This window comes from Taudactylus pleione, unplaced genomic scaffold, assembly GCF_031769625.1.
Source record: "Taudactylus pleione unplaced genomic scaffold, aTauple2 ptg000003l, whole genome shotgun sequence".
In the NCBI taxonomy this organism is placed as follows: Eukaryota; Metazoa; Chordata; class Amphibia; order Anura; family Myobatrachidae; genus Taudactylus; species Taudactylus pleione.
The window spans coordinates 2899386-2920067 of NW_028284406.1; the positions used below are offsets into that span (position 1 = coordinate 2899386).

At 46.5% G+C, this 20682-nt stretch overlaps 1 protein-coding gene across 1 annotated transcript in view; it reads right to left on the reverse strand.

The window, feature by feature from the left end:
- Positions 1–20682, reverse strand: part of COL27A1 (collagen type XXVII alpha 1 chain) — a 291443-nt gene that overhangs the window by 36435 nt on the left and 234326 nt on the right. The window contains exons 41-45 of the mRNA XM_088465795.1: positions 18700–18753; positions 11934–11990; positions 6705–6758; positions 857–910; positions 662–715 (exon numbers count right to left, since the gene is read on the reverse strand). Coding sequence (XP_088321921.1) covers positions 662–715; positions 857–910; positions 6705–6758; positions 11934–11990; positions 18700–18753 — 273 coding nt within the window. The remainder of the gene's footprint in view (positions 1–661; positions 716–856; positions 911–6704; positions 6759–11933; positions 11991–18699; positions 18754–20682) is intronic.

Below are 20682 nucleotides of genomic sequence, written 5' to 3' on the forward strand. Positions count from 1 at the left end.
GGCACTAGGAGGGACGGTGAGGGTTATGCACTTACCCTGATGGTTACGGTTAGGCACTAAGAGGGACGGTTAGGGTTAGGCACTAGAAGGGACGGTTAGGGTTATGCGCTTATCCTGATGGTTAGAGTTAGGCACTAAGAGGGACGGTTAGGGTTAGGCACCAAGGGTGAAGATTATAGTTATAAAATAAAACCTAATGAACATTTTTTTTTTGTGTCGACCATACCCATGTCGATCTGTCAACCTTTTTATTGTCGATCTAATGAACCACACCCATTGAAAGGGACCGTAATGTGGCTATACACTAAATTACTAGTAACAGACAGATGTCACTTCCTGTTCCATAAACGTGATGCTCGTCAACGTGGATGTATTCCTTCTGCTGAGAGCAAGAATATTACACTGCCACTCACAGCCATTTACTCCCGTCAATATGTGTTGCATACAACCCAGAATACATGTAAACATGGCACACGGATGAAATCCGTCATCACATGCCCACCACAAGCAGACACGACAGACACAAGGAAGGTGTTAGTCCTTCCATATGGCTCCAGTCTCTCCTTGCTGACACTTAGAGGAGAAAGCAGCATGTATTACTCAGACGTGGTCCCTTAAAGGCTGCTATTGCCCTGGGTAAATTAAATTGGCAGAAACTTACCACAGCGCCTTTGGAACCTGGTAAGCCCTGAAAACCTGCTGGTCCAGGATGCCCCTGCAAGAAAATATTGTAAATGTAATGTACACACCATGTTAAGTCCTGCAATAGAAAGTCCCCTGTACCAGGCCTGTAAAGTAACCGCTCCCAAGAGATTCACCAGTCTCTGAGAATAGATAGTGGTGGACAGGTTCTTACCGGTAGACCCTGTTGTCCTGCTTTTCCTCTGGGTCCTTCTGGTCCTTCTTGGCCCTGTAAGCAAATTAGCATGTGGTTTTATGACAGGGGTGGACCTGAATCATGATCAATATATGTTCTATCATCAGAATATATATGAGGTTTATGTAACCATCTCCTTTTCAATGCTTCTCTGGAGGGCAAACAATAATGGCTACCAAAAGGTCACATTTCTCCATAGGTCATTTGATAACAGGGAGAGAAAGAGGGGGAAGATGTCACAGTTCACAGACAAACACAAAACAAATTCAATTGTGCACGAGCTGCCAACGGCAGGCAGATTCCACTTGCAACTCCATAGGCTACGAGCAGAATCTGCCTTCTAGAGTTAAAACGCAGAAGTCGCCGGGACCTTTTACGGTAGTTTCTGCGCGTACTTGAACCCGCCCCATTTTCTTGCTGACAGACAACACTGTCAGCTAAAAAGAGCCTCTCATACTCTCAGCATGACATGTGAAGACAAATGGGGATGAATGAGCTCAAAAGGGCATTCCAAAGCCTCTCTGCTCACTAGATCATGTACCATGTGACTGTGTTTCCCGGTTAGTCACATGACATGGTGCGGAGTCTGAAGAATGGATCATTACTAGTTGTCAGGAAAATAAAACATAGGAAAAAAATGAATTACCAAGCTGCTTGTTCGAGCCTATCGCAGTGATTTATCTAATACATTTTTCAAGGGATTGCTGCTTTAGAACACTTTGTGGATTATACATTTACATGGAGCAAAGAGCAATTCTGTGTTGCTACCTATAACAAACAGTCACAAATAAGTTATAATTTGCCAGCCTGTACTTGACTGCTAAAAAAATCAATATCATTGATATTTCTATCATGCTATTATATAATCCTAAATAACCATTATTGTACTTATTGAGTCATGCGAGGAATAGCGACTTGCTGACGAGATCCCGCCCCTCTCCAGCTCATATACACACATCCTATTCTACGCTGTTTATCTGCCAAAAGGTTTTATTTTTTACTGAAGCTGAATGTTTGGGGCCTCATATTATTTTCCTCTTTGCAGAACCCTGGTTCTAACAAAAGCCCCAAAAATTCTGAGCTCATAATTCATGATAATTTAAGGATTTAGCTGATGGAACGATGACAGGTTTGGACAACAGCTGGAATTATATTGCCGGATGTACATAGCAGCCAACATTTTAAAAATTGTTTCCAGGGACAGTTTTGCTGCAGGAGCCCATGCATACAGGCATGTTATGTGCGATAGTATTTCGGGAGACCTAGAGTCACTACAGCTCTCAGCATTGTTTATGAATTTAAGTAGAACCTACTTGTTGGCATGTGAAACGCTCCTTTATTAATGAGTAGCTTAAAAAAAAAAAAAGGAATAAAAATAGATGGAGAGAGCAGTGTGTGACATGCAGAAAATGGGAATGATTATTGTGCAATTGGTCAATAATTAAAAACAGGGACATCCCCGGTGTGGAAAAGAAGGACAGTTGGTAACTATGGCGACTGTGCAGTTCCTGAGACCTGGGTTACCTATTATGTATGACGTCTACCCAAGGAGTAATACCCTACTGTAAAAGCAAATATCTTCTTTTAATCCACAGGTGACTGGTAAATAAGCCTGACGCTCTGTGTGACTCTGCATTACCTACTGTGTGTAGGATGCACAGAGGGCCTGATTCAGAGCCGGACGCTATTTGCGCTCGCTCGTTCAGAGAAAGGGGCCGGATATTTAAATAGAGCGCTCGCTCTTTGCGGTCTGTTGACGCCTCTATGTCTGAACGAGCGAACGAAACATGCGCTCGCTATTTTTAAAAAACGCCCCCTGGCCGCTCGCATCCTACGTCATCTCCGCTATTTATTAGATTAATCGAGTACATCGAAAGGCGTATGAACTGCTCGCATTGCTTGTGGTTGGATTTTCCTACCGCAATCATGGGAGCAGTTCAGGCTAAAAGACAACCAAGTGACGTGGTCGATGACACTGGTTTGTTAATTATGCACACCATTAAAACGCCCGTTTTGACCTTTAAGCACGCCTGCGTTCGGATCTCCACTCCCCGTTTTCAAGCACCTTCCCCTGTTACCACCCACAAACGCCTCATCCTGTCACTCAAATTAGCAGGCATTCGCTATTTTGCGAGCACACGATTTCTGACTGCACTGACTGATTCACGCATGCGTATTACAACCCATACGCATGCGCAGTTGTGCGAACATCGCTCGGAGCGAACGAGCGGCCGCTTACGAGCGGCTCTGAATCAGGCCCAGAGTTCCTGAAAAGTGATATGTGCTATGATTGTATGGATGAAAGCCTAACAGGGTACAATCACTGGGTTGGGTATGGGATGCCGGCGGTCAGAATGCCTACACCGGCATCCCGACAGGGTTATGATACCGATACCTGTTGATAGGTATCCAAACCCTGCCCCTAACCCTCCGTCCCCGCACCCTAAACCTAACCTCCCAGTGCCTAACCATAACTCTCCCCCCCTAGTGCCTGACCCTCTCTTGCTAGTATCTAACCCTCTCCCGCTAGTACCTAACCCTAACCCTCTCCCCCCAGTGCCTGACCCTAACTCCCCCCCAGTGCCTAACCCTCTCCCGCTAGTACCTAACCCTAACCCTCTTCCACTAGTACCTAACCCTCTCTCCCGCTAGTACCTAACCCTCTCCCACTAGTACCTAACCCTCTCCCCCTAGTGCCTGACCATAACTCCCCCCCAGTGCCTAACCCTCTCCCGCTAGTACCTAACCCTCTTCCACTAGTACCTAACCCTCTCTCCCGCTAGTACCTAACCCTCTCCCACTAGAACCTAACCCTCTCCCCCTAGTGCCTGACCATAACTCCCCCCCAGTGCCTAACGCTCTCCCGCTAGTACCTAACCCTCTCCCACTAGTACCTAACCCTCTCCCACTAGTACCTAACCCTCTCCCACTAGTACCTAACCCAAACCCTCTCCCGCTAGTACCTAACCCTAAACCTCTCCCGCTAGTACCTAACCCTCTCCCGCTAGTACCTAACCCTCTCCCGCTAGTACCTAACCCTCTCCCGCTAGTACCTAACCCTCTCCCGCTAGTACCTAACCCTCTCCCGCTAGTACCTAACCCAAACCCTCTCCCGCTAGTACCTAACCCTAACCCTCTCCCCCCTTGTGCTTGACCCTAACTCCCCCCCAGTGCCTAACCCTCTCCCACTAGTACATAACCCTAAACCTCTCCCGCAAGTACCAAACCCTCTCCCACTAGTATCTAACCATCTCCCGCTAGTACCTGACCCTAACTCCCCCTAGTGCCTGATCCTAACTGCCCCCCAGTGCCTAACCAACCCTCTCCCCCTAGTGCCTGACCCTAACTCCCCCCCAGTGCCTAACCCTAACCCTCTCCCTAACCACACAACTTACCGTTGCGATGCCGCCCGGCACTGGGATTTTGACCGGTGTCGGGATTCCGTCGCCGGCATCCCAACAGCTGGGACATCAACTGCCTCCCGTAACACTATATACTTATAATACTGGTTAGTAGATATATAGATGGCCTCTTGTATTAAAATCGCATCAGGGACACAAACAATATTCACTGAATGCTCTGAGTACATTGTGGATTTGAAACATTCCCTAGAATTAAACTATCATCCGCAGGTAATTACTGTATTTCCCGTTATGCCTTGTTATAGGCCCTTTATAGTGAACTCTCAGATTTACAGTTTTATTTTATTAGAATCCTGGTCTCATATGTTACTGTGTGTGTATATATATTTGTATGTATACAATGTAAGTTAATGAATTGTGTCAGAAATGTTACTAATAGGATCAGCGTTTCATTGATCACAATACAAACAACTCCGGCAGTTGCTCATTAAAGGACATATTGACATTGTAAATTTCATAAGAAAAGGATAAAGTGCACTATTCGGTCTAAGCATGATATTCATTAAACAGAATAATGGATTAACAGTCCTGTGTCACGTAACACAAAATAAAGACCCCACAACCCTTTTATACTGTCAAAATAAACCTAATACAGATTAAAAAGATGAAATGATAAATGAAGGCGTTGTCTGTTCTGCTTGCTGTGTTCTCTGGTGTATGAATGTGACATTCTGCATGGAGCACTGCTGTTACCTAGGAGGCCACAAACCAATTAAACCTCTAGACCGCTTTCTGCTCATTTCAATCATGAAAGGTGAAGGGAAAATGAACACAGCATAAACGCCTGCTGCTGTCACCGCGGGGAAGAGACGCACGGTCATCAGGTCAGTAAGGAGAGACATCAGTTGTTGAAGCTCATTGATACACACATGTACATTGAAGGTATACCGGTGTGGACTACATTAGGAATAGCTGCCTAATGATGCTGTGCCCAGGACAGGAACTTCAGAGTGTGAGGACAAACTCTTTGCATCAAGGTCTGGTCTACATTCCTCCCTCAGGGGTTTGGATAACAGAGGAAACATGATATAATAATGAGGCTTATTGTAAGTCCACCTATTACTATAAGCTGGATGGGAATTTTGGGCTCGATTCCGACCCGGTGACTAAGCCGCGGACGCACGCTATGGGTGATTATCGCACGTCTGCGCATGCGGCAAAATACGCATGCGCGAACCGGTCACTGCGTCCGGGAATCGTACGTAGTACACAGTGGACGCTACTTTGAGTTACAGCGCCGTTTGTAGGTGGTAACAGGGGAAGGTGCTTGTGAACGGGGGAGTGGTGCTGCGAACGCTGGGGTGTCTGGGCGTCAAACCGGAGTTTTATGGGTGTACATAATGAGCATGGATGCGTCATTGTACTCGTCACTTGGTTGTATTTCAGCCTGCAGTGATCGCAGTGCTTGCAGCAGGGTAGGGTCTACCTCTGTGTGCAGCTCCGATGGCTCTCGATGGTTCCGATTATTCATACCCTTCCTGGCGATGACGTGTGTTAAGAGAGAAAAGTGGGCGTCTTTAGACCGGCGTGCGTTCGCTCTGCCGTCGCTTTCTAAGACACAGAGGGCGTCCTTACACCAGACAGTGCGATTGCGGAATTTGCATACCCAGCCGCCTTTGGCTGCGAGAGAGCGCAGCTTAGCGTCCGGGTCTGAATCGACCCCTTTGTTTTATTTAGAGGTGTGCTTGAAAGCAGTGATTCCTACACCGGTTTATAGAGGAGCCTCAAAGCCAGTGATAAGACTCATTTTCCCTCCATACATCATGATGCCGCTCCTATTACAAGCAGCCGTGACCTAACTAATAGAAATGCGTGGCCAGGTCTTTTCCTCATCCAAGATCGGCGCACTTGTGACATGCGACTGTTCCCATAATCTGATTGGTTACAAGTTGTTCTATACCCGCTTACTTCATAACCAGGCACATTTACTGTACACTGACAAAGTAGAACTCTGTTAATGGGATTAATTCTCCCATCTATTAAGCTGGGTACACACCATACGATATATCGGCCCGGACGTGGATCGTAATGATATATTTTATACTCCCGATCCATCCTTCCTTGAATGTGCTGCAAGTCCGATGGGACGATTCAATGATGCACTTACACTGCAGCGCGTAACAATACATTGCACCGTCGTACGGTAACTTGTTGAGTGTGCCTGGTGGCGTAATATATGATTACATCGCTCGTGCATCGCTGGGTCACAATGTCGTTCTGGTGCGTACCAAGCTTTAGACTACCTACTAGGAATTTAAGTGGTTCATAGGTGGAAGTATAGAAAAACTGTCCATGTGATTTTTAATATATTAAGACTTTGGTGTTTGTTATAAATATATAGAGTAGTAAATACAGAAACACATAGTCAAATCAGATCTTTGACACTGTGCCCAGGCATTACTCACAGCATATCCGGGATCCCCTGGTTCGCCTCGGTCTCCGCGGTCACCTACAGGGCCCTTGAGAAAAAAAAAAAGGATATTGCGTTATGAAGCGTACTGAACGGCTCTCCATTACAATGACTGATCACTAGTCCCATATCCTGGGGATGGTCCTTGGCTGGACTCTTTTGGGGTGCCCTGCACCTCAGACGTGAACCCCTGAATGTTAGGAACACCGGTATAGAGGAGCCTTGACGCTGGCCCGGCGCTTAATCATATATTTGCAAATGTATGCAACCAATACCTCTGAATTTCTATTATCATGTAGGGTTGAAGTATTTTTTGCTGATATTATTGCAGTGTGCTGGAGGGAATACCCTTTTTTTCTGTGGTTCAGAGTAAACCCCGCCCTTTACAAGCACCTGTGCAATATCATTAAGCTGATGTGAGCGACCACTATATTTTTTATTTGCAGTGCTGAGAGGCATGAAGGGAGCCAGCATTGGGAGGATGTGCTGGTCCGTATAGTGCCATTTGGAGGTTTCTGGGGTACCTCCTAGGTGAGGCAGCTCTCGGCTTATACATTTATATATGTTCTGTTATTTTGCAGTACATTAATATGTAATTATATGACCCAGAGTGGGTGCTACTATTAGGTAGCATTTATTATTTTGGTGTGAGTGTTTGGGCGTGGGGCCCCCGGAGTTACTCTGGCTGGGCCTTTTTCAGGGCATCACCACTTAAACAAACAAATAGAAAGGTGAAGAAAAAGTATCTATGTGAATTATTATTTATGTAATTTTAATTCTTTCTTATTATAGTAACACTTTATTGATTATCTTTACACATCTAGACTTTACACTTCACTATCACCTTCTATCCCTTTTTCATGTGATGCCCTGGGGATGGTCCTTGGCTGGACTCTTTTGGGGTGCCCTGCGCCTCAGACGTGAATCCCTGAATGTTAGGGACACCGGTATAGAGGAGCCTTGACGCTGGCCCGGCACTTAAACATATCTGCAAATGTATGCAACCAATACCTCTGAATTTCTATTATCATGTAGGGTTCAAGTATTTTTTGCTGATATTGTTGCAGTGTGCTGGAGGGAATACCCTTTTTTTTCTGTGGTTCAGAGTAAATCCCACCCTTTACAAGCACCTGTGCAATATCATAAAGCTGATGTGAGCGACCACTGTATTTTTTATTTGTAGTCCTATATCACTGCAGGGATAAAGCCGGCATAGACAGTAAGAGTGCCTAAAGGCGATACAAGTCCTGTTGATGGGACACCGCTAATACTTGTGTGAACCACGAAAAGCTCTGAACTATTTCAGTCGCCAGTCTACTATATCAGATTGATAAATATTCTTTGCTTATGGAGCATATTATCCACTATACCCCGCACTAGACCACAAGATTGGTCATATCTATTCATTGATTGCAACAGAATTAACAAGTGATTAAAAGGACACAGGATCACAATCTTATTTATTATCTGCATTGAAGTGTGCCTTTTTGTTGAACCAACAACATCTTGTTTATAATTACATTGTTTCAACCAGTAATTATTACTGTGTCCCCGTATTAAACCCTCATGTTTTTTAACAGAGGAGGAGAAATCTGATTGAAACCTATGGGTGCAACATTTACATGATTAGACTGGACAGTACAGTGATATTTTTACAGACCCACTCCATGCACCTATGACTATTATTGCCTATTAATGCACTATTTATACTTATATAATATATTTATTTGTGACTCTGTACAATTGGTTTATTTAGATGTGAATTTTGTATTCTTTCTGATGCTTATGATATAAATAAAACGTTTTAATTGACTCAGCAAATTAATTTAGGCTAAAGCTGGGTGCACACTGAACGACGTGTTTACCCAGCGATGTAGTGTATTATACACGCTGCACAATTTAAACGATTTGTCGTTCCAATGCGTCGGAATCCGCCAAACCGTTAACAATATCGTGCAATATGTAGGGGCCTTGAGCGCTGTACTTTTTTCTTTTTTACAAATAGAAATAGGATCTCAAGACAGTGGTCATGAGAATATACCATAATGATGTATTGTAAGGTGAGCGTATTATCTACGGCAGTGTTTTCCAGATCCAGGCCTCAGGGAACCCTTAAGGTGCATACACACACAATGTTCACTTTCTACGTTAAAAAAATGAACGATTATCGTTCATGCGCGTTCACGTTTGTAGTTTAGTCAGACTGACCAACTCAACGATTTTCATTAAGGGAATATGCAAAAAATCATTAAAAAAAAAATCGTTCATTACATTTAGTAAATGAACGAATTTAGTAGATGATTTTTGTTCATTTTTCCCTTGAAAAAATCAACGAAAATAGTTTAATAAAATCGTTCATTTACAAAATCGTTGTGTGGATGCAGCTTAACAGTGCATGTTTTCCTGCTTTCCCCACAGAATCACAGGTGAAAGATATGTGTCAGTCAGTAATGAATACACCTGTGCTCCAGCAAGGAGTTATGGACTGTTATGGAGCGTACACACGGTCAGATTTGTCAGATGAACGATTAAACGATTTGAACGATTTTACCAAAGTTTTGAACGATTTGAACGATTTTACCAAAGTTTTGAACGATTTGAACGATTTTTGACTGCATTAAAATGAATGGTATCGTCCAAGTCTGACTGCAAACCCATCAGATGTCAGATATCGTTATCTGACAAACGGGAACGCGCATCGTTGATTGTCCATCGTTCAGGCATGTCAGATATGAACGATTTTCCTTCAGATATGAACGACTGAATGATTTTTAAATCGTTATCGTTCATATCTGAAGGAAAAATCTGATCGTGTGTATGCACCATTACAGTTTCCTGAGGACTGGATTTGGAAAACACAAATTTACAGGAATTATACTGACAGGAGGGTTCTAGGAGAAGATAAAAGAAAACTATTTTTCTGTAGTTCATCCATAAAACAACATGTAAGGAAAGCCTCCATTACACCGATGACGCACTCACGCTACCTGGAGATTTTATGTTTGCATTCTGCCTTTTGTTCATTAATGACATTTTTTATCATACAGCCAGGAAGCTTTTTCCTCAGCACTTTGTATCTGTCTCTATTATTTCCTATAGAAGGCCACAAAACATAGCGGGGCCCTTTACCATGGAAACGGACGCAGTACAGCTAAAACAGGCTACTGACGTCACTAAGCGACTTCTGCCCTGCAGGCCCTTGGCGAGTGTTATAGACTGGAACGCCTAGACAATGAGGAGCATAAATTATATATGTGCACAATCCTCCAATTGTCTGCCGTGAGCATTTAAAGGGGAATGCCTCCATTCTGAACGGTCTATGGAAAATCAAGATGTGCTACTATTGTGAGTCCAATTGGTAATGCGCAGCGCGATGTGGGAATAAATCGATTTCACTGAACGAATGTGTTTACATTTTATTTCCTGGAAATGGTTTCTGTGTTTCAGTATTTTTGGATAATTATTCGATATGTCTTTGAGGATTACTAGAAAATGTCTGTGCCGTTTTGGTAACTGTATTCTCAGGGGCGTATAAAGAGAGGAGGAGCTCGTGTATATTCACCGTCCGTGGCCCCCTCCTCTCTCTCTCCGGCGGCCATTTTCCAGCATTTTGTGCAGGGCTGAGACACCAGACATGGGACCTCGGAAAGGTGAGTATTATAAAATATGGGTGCAGTGTGCCCCCCACCACCTCCCCTAGACCCAGGGGCCCGTATACACCGCACACCCTGCACCCACTATAAATACGCCCCTGTGCACACTGTCTGGGATTACATAAAGCATCACTATCTTCAATATTGCTTGCACAGTGGGGGATAGGAAGTATAAATGATATGGACAAAGTGAGTGTGATAAGGCCTAGAAATGATAGTGATGGGAACGGCTGGAGAGTGGTCACTTATAGCGTGTTTTAAGCGCTTTACCTGGGTACACACTATACAACTTATTGTACGAGACACTGTTTTGACGCAGATTGGAATAATATATTGTACACATCGTATAGTGAGTACACCCGATACGTTGTTCATTGAATCGTCCCATTGGATGTGCTGCACGTCAGATGGGAAGGTGCAATGAATGACGCAATGTGGTTACATGCAGCATGTAACCATACATCATGCCGTCGTACGCCAGATCGTACAGTGTGTATGGCGGCGTGATGTATCGTTACATCACATCGCTGGGTTGCACCCTCATAATGGTGTGTACACAGCTTTAGGTTGGGTGACTGTTATTGTAAAGGTTATTAAAGGTAATTTATAATAGTGCAAAAGCCGAGTGCAAATGCCGTTTAATGACATCATGTGCCGATTGTCTGGGGGAAGCGCTAAGATTTGCCAGCCAAAAAGCGGCATCTGCGGGAGTGCAAAATGCAGCATCCTCGGTTAGGGTTAGGCACTGGGGGGAAGGTTAGGGTTAGGCACCCCTAACGGATGGTTAGGGTTAGGAGGTAGAATTAGGTTAGTGAATACTTAGCTAGTATGGTCACGATGGTCAAGACCATCGCGACCATCGGGCTTGCGACGAGACCCTCGTGGTAGGATCCTTACAGTGCTTTCGGCTCTAACAGAGCCGAAAGCACTCCCACTGACATCACTTGTGATGTCAGTGGGGCCGGCCCCAGACGGTAGGCGTTCCCATGGGAACGCCTCCGTCTGGCCAGCCACGCCCCCGGCCCGCCCACCAAAGGGGCGTGCTGTCACTCAACATCGACAGCAAGCCCCCTTTGGTACGAGACCCGGAGCAACGGCTTGCAGCGTCGCTATCCGGGTCTCGCGCATGCGCACTGGGCCAACATCGAATGAATCAGGCCCACAGTGCATAAGGAGAAAAACAAAAGTAGTATAGAGGATTCGGGTGATTATAAAATGGTCGTAACTGGATTTCGTAGTAACACTTTCAGTCTTTAAACCATAAGCATCCACATTCGGTTCTGCAATCTCAAAACTAAGTGCGGACGGACTTTCCCGATGGGAGGAATATCAAACGCCGTGATCTAAGGCCGCAACTGTGAATGCGCCACGTCTCTGAGCTTTGGCGTCCATCGGAGAGAGAGGAGAACTGGTAGCGAATATAAATGGCAGTGAATATAAAGGACATTATGGATGAAGGAACGCTTAAGTATTTAATGGTGGTGACTGTAAGTAAGTGTACGAGGGGCGTAATAAGCAGCGCAAGTTATAGTGACAACACCGTGAACGCCAAACTGGATTTCACAACTTACTCTGTCTCCAGGCGGACCCGGGGCACCTTCCTTCTTGCCGTCATCCCCTTGCTCTCCCTGTAGACAAAAACAATAAAATATTATACATAGGATATCGGTATAATGGTAATAGCTACGTGACCTAGTGTAAGCTGCTATAATGTACAAGACACTGTAACACTGCATCCTGCATCTAATCCAGTAACAGTATAGCGGTGACATTACACAGCGTCAGTCCCGGCATTCCTGTCTATGCACCGCAAACCCCTACTACTGTACGTGCTGCACGCTGCAAACAGTTAAATGTGTGTGGGATGGGGATAAAGTGTCTAATTTATGTAGGAGTTTACATGAATGAAGGAGGGGAAAAAAATAAGAGCAATGGGAAGTGACACGGAAACATCCAGGGGAAAAGGAGCCAGAGAGTAAACATCTGAGGCTACAGACGCACAATGCAGGGAGAGAAAGATGGGTGTATTGGACTTGGCGGTCGGCCCACACACAGATATATTCATGTACTTAGTTCATGTGGGGCTCCCAGGGGATGGGAACTGAGCACACTGTATACAAAACGGAGATCATGCTACATAAACCTTGTGATAAAGCCGGCTGTCCTGCAGGAAAGGAAGAGGCAAAATGACATAATATACTTTTCCATATACAGTAAATTAAGCTTTAGCTACTGTGTTCAGTTACTGTGCTTTCCATACTGCTACTTGTGCAATAAAGTTACAACACGCTATAAAAGTTGCACTGACCCCGCCTTGGTCACATGACATATCCTATAGCTTCTAAAAGAGTGGCTCACAAGTATTTTAATGAAGACCAATCACACACAGACCGTGGAGGCCAAGTGTATCTGATGCTCACTGCAAAAGCGCTTTAGACATGCAGCGTTGCACCCGGATGCACCTCCTGACGTTTTTGCAAGTTGGGGAATCAGGACAACGTGTGCATGCTGCTGTTACCACCCCCTCCTTTTAATGCACATCACAGGGAGTGACCACGTCCCACCGGGGCGGTCTACAGTACGTAAAATGCACTTGGCTGCCGCTAGCCATCTAAAAACTAGGGGTGAGCGGATTCGGTTCTACTCGGTTCCGTTCGGATTTAAAAACCGAATCTTATTGGCTATCCAATACTCGTGACAGCTGATAGCCAATAAGATTTGGTTTTTAAATCCGAACGGAACCGAGTAGAACAGAATCCGCTCACCCCTACTAAAAACAATACTTCAATGCTCCAGTGCCAGGTGTGCACAGCGTTCGTTCGCGGCTCTTCTGCTCTGCAAAGTAGTAGTGAACACAATATTCCTCCCATCCTTCCGGCACACTGGACAAAGCTGTCCTGATTGGATGAGTTGGGAGTCATGTGGACGGTCTGCCCAGCGACGTAGTTACAGCCTAACCTCACATCACTTTAAAATCTCCCTTTTGAAAAAAGAAAAAAAATATATATTTTTTTTCTTTTCCTAAAATACTGCTGGGTGTGACCTGAAGCTCCCCCATCTCAGAGGAGCTGGTGCGGAAGCCAAGAAGTTGTCATGTGCCCAGATGCAGGGCCAATAACTAGGGGTATACAGACGGTGCCACCGTCCGGGGCACAAGGCTAAGGGGGCGGCACAGTGTAAATGGAGGAACACCACATTGGAGTCGCTGCCCTGGTGGCACTTGTATTTGGCACCCTGCAGCCTAGATGGCTCCCATGATGGCGCTCAGCGTCCCATGTGCGGGGGGGATTTGTTGGGCCTGGCACAGGATGCGTTCCTGCCCTGCTGCTGCACTGCCCCTATGAATTCTTCCTCTACAACAACTCATTTCAATAATAACAATGAAATCTCCTTTCTGCACACCTTGGCTTCCACCACGGATCGGTATGAAATACCGCCGGACCTACGCCGGAAGACCAGCAGCAGTGAAGATCCCGACAGCGCCAAAGCTAAGTATTTACTAGCCCTACTCCCCCTCTAACGCTAACCCTCCTTTAGGGGTGCCTAACCTTAAACTCCCTCCCTAGTGCCTAACCCTAACCCCCCTCTAAGTGCCTAAACCTATCCCCCCCCTTCCCCGCAGCCTAACCCTAAGTCTCCCGGGGGGGTGTCTAATCCTAACCTCCCCCTGGGGGTGCCTAACTTTAACCCCCCTTCCCCTAGAATAAACCTAACCCTCCCAGGAAGGGGGGGGTGTGCCTGACTTTAAGTCCCACCAGGAGCCCTAAAACCTAACCCCCCCTCCGCGGCTGTCCGCGCCCGGCTTACCTTCGTTCGGTATGCAGGGCGTCGGGCTCCCGGCGTAGGTCTAATGACAGGCACCTGTCATTAGTACCTTGCCGGGATTTGACAGTCGGGAAGCCGGCGGTCAGCATTTCGACCATCGGCTTCCTGCCTGTATCCCGACAACTTTCAGTAGCGTCTCTGCTGAAGACTTCCATGGCTACAGACGTCCGGCAGGGGGCACGGAGAGCTGGACGGTGTTACCATTGCAATCTGTGTCCTTAGTTCTCACTGTTCTTAGTAGGAGTTTCCTCTCTCGCTGCTGGATGCTTGGCCTCAGGAACAATGGAAGTGCAGGCCAGTCCAGCTGGACCCAGCCACACAGCATTCGTAGAAAGAGGCTCTCTGACCTCCAGCCAAACACATGAGTCATATTCTAGCCTGAACTGGTTACAAGATAGCTGAGTCAGCACGTGTGCGAGAGAGGGGACCGGGTTTCAGGGGCTCTCTGCACCCCCCTTCCCCTTATTATGCATATGTCTTATAGCAAAGAGTTTAAGAGGAGAATTTGCTCCTGAAGGATTCTGGGAATAAGCACACTAAATTCCCTCATTCCAGCTGCGGGCCAGCACAAACAGGATGGATTAATCACCAATCCTTCTGTGATACAGTATTTCTGATCTTAGAGGAAACAAATAATATTTCCAGTAAAAATAGTAAAAAAAAAAAAAAAAAAAAGGAAATAAATTAAAGATCTCTTCATATCCAAATGTGTATAACATTACATTGTAAAACTGAGTGCAACAACTGAAGCGTGCTCTCCCCCAAAGCTCAGCCTGGAGGGGCGGAGACTTAGTTGCCATAAGCCCCGCCTCCACACACGTTATAGGCTGCTTGCCTGATTCAAACAGACAGGAGCAGTTGTCGTTGTCTATGCCCCTCCCCTAATGCATACATCATGAATAAGGGAGAGTCTCACACACAAGACATGGAAGGGAAGAGAATCCGGGTGCATGGAGTCCAGCGTTCACTCATGATGTATGAGCAGATAGAGGAGAAATGACAACTGCTCCTGTCTGATTATATCGGGTGAGTGCTAGTCTACATTAGACGTGCAGAGAACATGAGAGGCTGGGTCACGGCGGATACGCACATCTGTGGTACTCATTATGCATGTCACATTGAATTTAGTATATCTATCTATCTCCTCTGCAAATTCGATATATTAACTCATCAGACATGTTCTCTTTCACAGGAGGCCCCATTCTAGTATTATTTTCATTTATTTATATGGTGCCACAAGGTGTCAGCAGCGCCTTACATAGTACAGAAACAGAAGAAATATTACACAGTACAGAACACGGGCTACAAGGTGTATGCAACATTGTAGCAGTCATAATACCCAATTACGCAGCGCCGGCTGAACCCAAAGGTTTGGTGCTGCTGCTTGCCAGCGGAGAGGAGAGGATGGTATAAGTGAGGGATGGAAAAGCCGGATGTAGTTTAAATCCCGGCTGTCAGGATGCCTGCGCTCAGATGGCCGGCGCCAGCATCCCAACACCAGTCAGAATCCCAGCGCCAGAATCCCAACACCAGTCAGAATCCCAGCACCAGCATCCCAACACCAGTCAGAATCCCAGCGCCAGCATCCCAACACCAGTCAGAATCCCAGCGCCAGCATCCCAACACCAGTCAGAATCCCAGCGCCAGAATCCCAACACCAGTCAGAATCCCAGCACCAGCATCCCAACACCAGTCAGAATCCCAGCGCCAGCATCCCAACACCAGTCAGAATCCCAGCGCCAGCATCCCAACACCAGTCAGAATCCCAGCGCCAGCATCCCAACGGTAAGTAGCAGGGTTAGGGGGAGGGTTAGGCACTAGGGGGAGGGTTAGGCACTAGGGGGGGAGGGTTAGGGTTAGGCACTAGGGGGAGGGTTAGGCACTGGAGGGAGGGTTAGGCACTAGGGGGAGGGTTAGGCACTAGGGGGGAGGGTTAGGCACTAGGGGGGAGGGTTAGGCACTAGGGGGGAGGGTTAGGCACTAGGGGGGAGGGTTAGGGTTAGGCACTAGGGGGAGGGTTAGGCACTGGGGGGAGGTTTAGGCACCAGGGGGGAGGGTTAGGGTTAGGCACCAGGGGGGAGGGTTAGGGTTAGGCACTAGGGGGAGGGTTAGGCACTGGGGGGGAGGGTTAGGCACTAGGGGGGAGGGTTAGGGTTAGGCACTAGGGGGGAGGGTTAGGCACTAGGGGGGAGGGTTATTGTTAGGCACTAGGGGGGAGGGTTAGGCACTAGGGGGGAGGGTTATTGTTAGGCACTAGGGGGAGGGTTAGGCACAAGGGGGGAGGGTTATTGTTAGGCACTAGGGGGGAGGGTTAGGCACTAGGGGGGAGGGTTATTGTTAGGCACTAGGGGGGAGGGTTAGGCACTAGGGGGGAGGGTTAGGGTTAGGCACTAGGGGGAAGGTTAGGCACTAGGGGGAAGGTTAGGGTTAGGCACTAGGGGGGAGGGTTAGGCACTGGGGGGGAGGGTTAGGCACTAGGGGGGAGGGTTAGGCACTAGGGGGGAGGGTTATTGTTAGGCACTAGGGGGAGGGTTAGGCACAAGGGGGGAGGGTTATTGTTAGGCACTAGGGGGGAGGGTTAGGCACTAGGGGGGAGGGTTAGGCACTAGGGGGGAGGGTTAGGGTTAGGCACTAGGGGGAAGGTTAGGGTTAGGCACTAGGGGGGGAGGGTTAGGCACTAGGGGGGAGGGTTATTGTTAGGCACTAGGGGGGAGGGTTAGGCACTAGGGGGGAGGGTTATTGTTAGGCACTAGGGGGAGGGTTAGGCACTAGGGGGGAGGGTTAGGCACTAGTGGGGAGGGTTAGGCACTAGGGGGGAGGGTCAGGGTTAGGCACAAAATATATATATATATATATATATATATATATATATATATATATATATATATAAAAACTTAAGTACCCGATGAAAGATTGCAGTCATCTGATTAGTAGTACAAACATGTTTGGCTCATGCAAAATAAGAATGTCAGACGTCATGAAAACAGGCAGAGAGTATCTTCCGTATTGCTATATCATTTTGCCAATGTTTATTGTTAGTACAAGAATTCTTATAGAAGAATCAATTAAGGGATCTTATTAACCTGCATCTGACATACAACATAGAATTTTGCAAACAAAACTGATCTTCTTTAAACCGTTGTTTTTGCACAGAACACAATTATGTGATAGACTGATGATGATGTAGAATGTCAGAAGAATGTGCACATAACTAGTGCCAGACCAGATAATGGCCAACAGGCTGGGATCATGTAATGAGAAGAGACCAGTATACACAGGGGAGTCATACATTTACACCAATGGCATAACTAAGGTTAGCCCTTAGCCATTATGGGAGTGAGTCATTAATGCGTATTGCCATGAGTTTGGTTTTCTCTCAAAAGGGAAGAAGTATTCCGGGAGACACTAGTCAGCAGATTATCTCTTTCCAAGCCTTGATACATCTCCCCTAAAGAGTTTGAAGGTAAAGTGGAGAGGTTGCCCAGAGCAACCAATCAACTTCTACCTTTCATCTATCTAGCAGAGTCATTGAAATGACAGTTAGAAGCTGATCGGTCCCTTTGGGCACCTTCTCTCACCTTATCTCTCTCTAAGCCTTGATACATCTCCCCTAAAGCGTTTAAAGGGAATATGCTGACTAGCGTCTTCCCGAATAACCCCACAGACACACCAAAGCCAGACAGTGTGGCCTGCAGCGGGAGAATGGATGCTATAGGTTCAGCATCTATAGCACGGTCCTCAAGGCACACTAACAGTCCAGGTTTTAAGGATTACCATACTTGAGCACATGTGTCTTAATTAGTACAGCAGTTATTTTGATTTGACCATCTTTGCTCAACCATGGATATCACTAAAACATGGACTGTTAGTGTGCCTTGAGAACTGAGGTTGGGAAACACTGATCTATACCCACGATCTTTGGTTGGAATCTGGTTCGCCCGTGAACACATGGGGGTAGACAGTAAGGGGGTATATTTACTAAAGTGAGAGTTTTTAGAAGTGGAGATGTTGCCCATAGCAACCAATCAGATTCTATTTAACATTTAACTAGCACCTTCTCTGGAACATAATAGCTAGAATCTGATTGGTTGCTATGGGCAACATCTCCACTTCTAAAAACTCTCACTTTAGTAAATTTACCCCTAAGACGGCAGTTGATTTTGCCCTGCGCCTCATAAATGACCTCTGACTGTGAGACAGGATCACTTTAAGAGAGTAAAGAGTAACGTAGTAAGCCGGCCGTGCCAATATATGCGCTTGTGTTCTTTGTCCCATAGCCTAATACAATGCATGTAGCAGGCATTTTATCACATGCTTTCCAGCTTAGAACACATTCATCATTCATTATAAACTTATGCAACCCGCAGTCCTATAGAAATAAAAGGGCGAGGTCGAGATTTTAGCATTCTCCAATGTAACAGGGTCATGAAACATAAACACGCGGGATGAGGTCTGATTGCATTAAAGCTTTACTCAATGTCCCTATAATTCATTTGGGCACTGCTCACTTACCTTTTCACCTTTTACTCCTGGAGACCCGATTGGACCCGGAGGGCCGGCATGCCCCTGTTGCGAGACAGATAACAAGTTCATGTATACTGGGGGTTGCCTTTTTTTAACTTTTTAAATTGTACATTTACCAGTGTTCCTTAGTTGTCACATTTCATATGCAGGTACGGGATCTGTTATCCAGAGTGCCTGAGACACTGGTTCCAGGATAAAGAGGGGTCTCCCCCCTCTTTAAATTGAAATTCTATGCTTACAACATACTCACCAACATTTAAAATGACCCATATAGCTTTTCCCCTTACACTCGCTCTCACACAGGTCTTTGCCTTCTAACTTTCATCCTGCTTAAATTTGCATGGTCATAGGAACCTGCCTGGCAGATTATCCTAAGTGGCCTTTCAACCACTTAAGTGACCATTTTTTTTTTTTCTAAAAACCGCTCAGAAATTTTTCTAAGTGAATTAGGTGACGAACACGTATTTCAAGTTATCCAAAATGATTTCATTAAAAAAATGTTTTTTAATATTTGGAAAAAAAAATAAAATCGGATCATTGGGCAACCGCCATTGAAACATCGCGACTTCCCTTTTCACAGTGGCTTCAGGTACACTTTATGGGGTCAGGGAGGGTTAATTTACCTTATCCCAGCGGCTGCTAAAATCTCTACAGCCGCTGGGTGGGGGGGTCCTGCTATGCTGACCGCTCAGCAGTGATCGGCAGTACGGCAGACACTGGGGGAGGGGTGCAGGGAAGCAGAGGGACCGGAACGTCCCTCTGAGATCAGCAGCTGAGGGAAGATTCTCTTCCTGCAGCCGCTCTAGTGTTTATCTGACTGGTCGCATTATTGCGACCAGATCAGATAATGCAACAGCCTGGTGTGGTCAGAGAAATGCGAGTATTACCAGGAAAATAGCTAAAGTGCACCTGGTACCACCTCACACTGGACGCAGCCATTGTGTGAGATGAAAACAATTATCCTTTTGCATGGAACCTAGGCCCTCATTCAGAGCCGTACGCTCTGAGCAGAGCGCACGCTCTGAATGAGGGCCGCCCTCCTGGACGCTCGTATAGCTGTGGGTCACCACCCACAGCCTATACGAGCGTGCAGTTTGATGGCCGCGATGGTCTTGACCATCGCCACTGCGAGCCGGAGCCTGCGGTTGAGTTTTTCAACCGCAAGGCCCGGAGTGATTTTGGCTCTATCAGAGCCAAAATCACTCCCACTGACATCACTAGTGATGTCAGTGGGCCGGCTTCTGACGGTAGGCGTTCCCTTGGGAACGCCCCCAGCACGCCCACCAAAGGGGGCGTGCTGTCAATCAACATCGACAGCACGCCCCCTTTGATCAGACACAACGAGCGAAGGAAAGTCCTTCGCTCATCGCGTCTGGCGCATGCGCACGACGGAGCTCCCACCATCGTGCGCATGCGCAGTGCACAACATCGACCCACTTGCGAGCGGGCAGCCGCTTGCGAGTGGGTCTGAATCAGGCCCCTAGTGTGTATCCCCTAATTATTATCCTTTATTTATATGGCGCCACACATGTTCCGCAGCGCCTTACGGAGTACATAAACTAATAAGTGAACAAGAAACGAGTAACTTGAGGATGTATAAAATACTTGGGCTATATTTAGTGTATCTGTGTAATACCCTTAGAAACACACTGTTGCCAACAACACTGCAATAACCACATGCTATATAACTCCAGCGCTTATGACAGTTAATTTACGATACAGTTATGGTGGGTACACACTACACGATATGCTCCCTGAGCGATATCGTGTAGTGTTGTCCCCGGCAGGCTGTGCTCAATGTCATTCATGACATTGAGCAAAGCCGCTGAACGATATCATTAACGATATCATTCAGCGCCGGGCTCTCTGCCCCATTCCCTGACATGCAGCAACCTGATGAGATCGTCAGGTTGGCCTGCATGTCAGCCCGATGAACGATGATGACGAACGACCCGCGGGAACGCGCGTCGT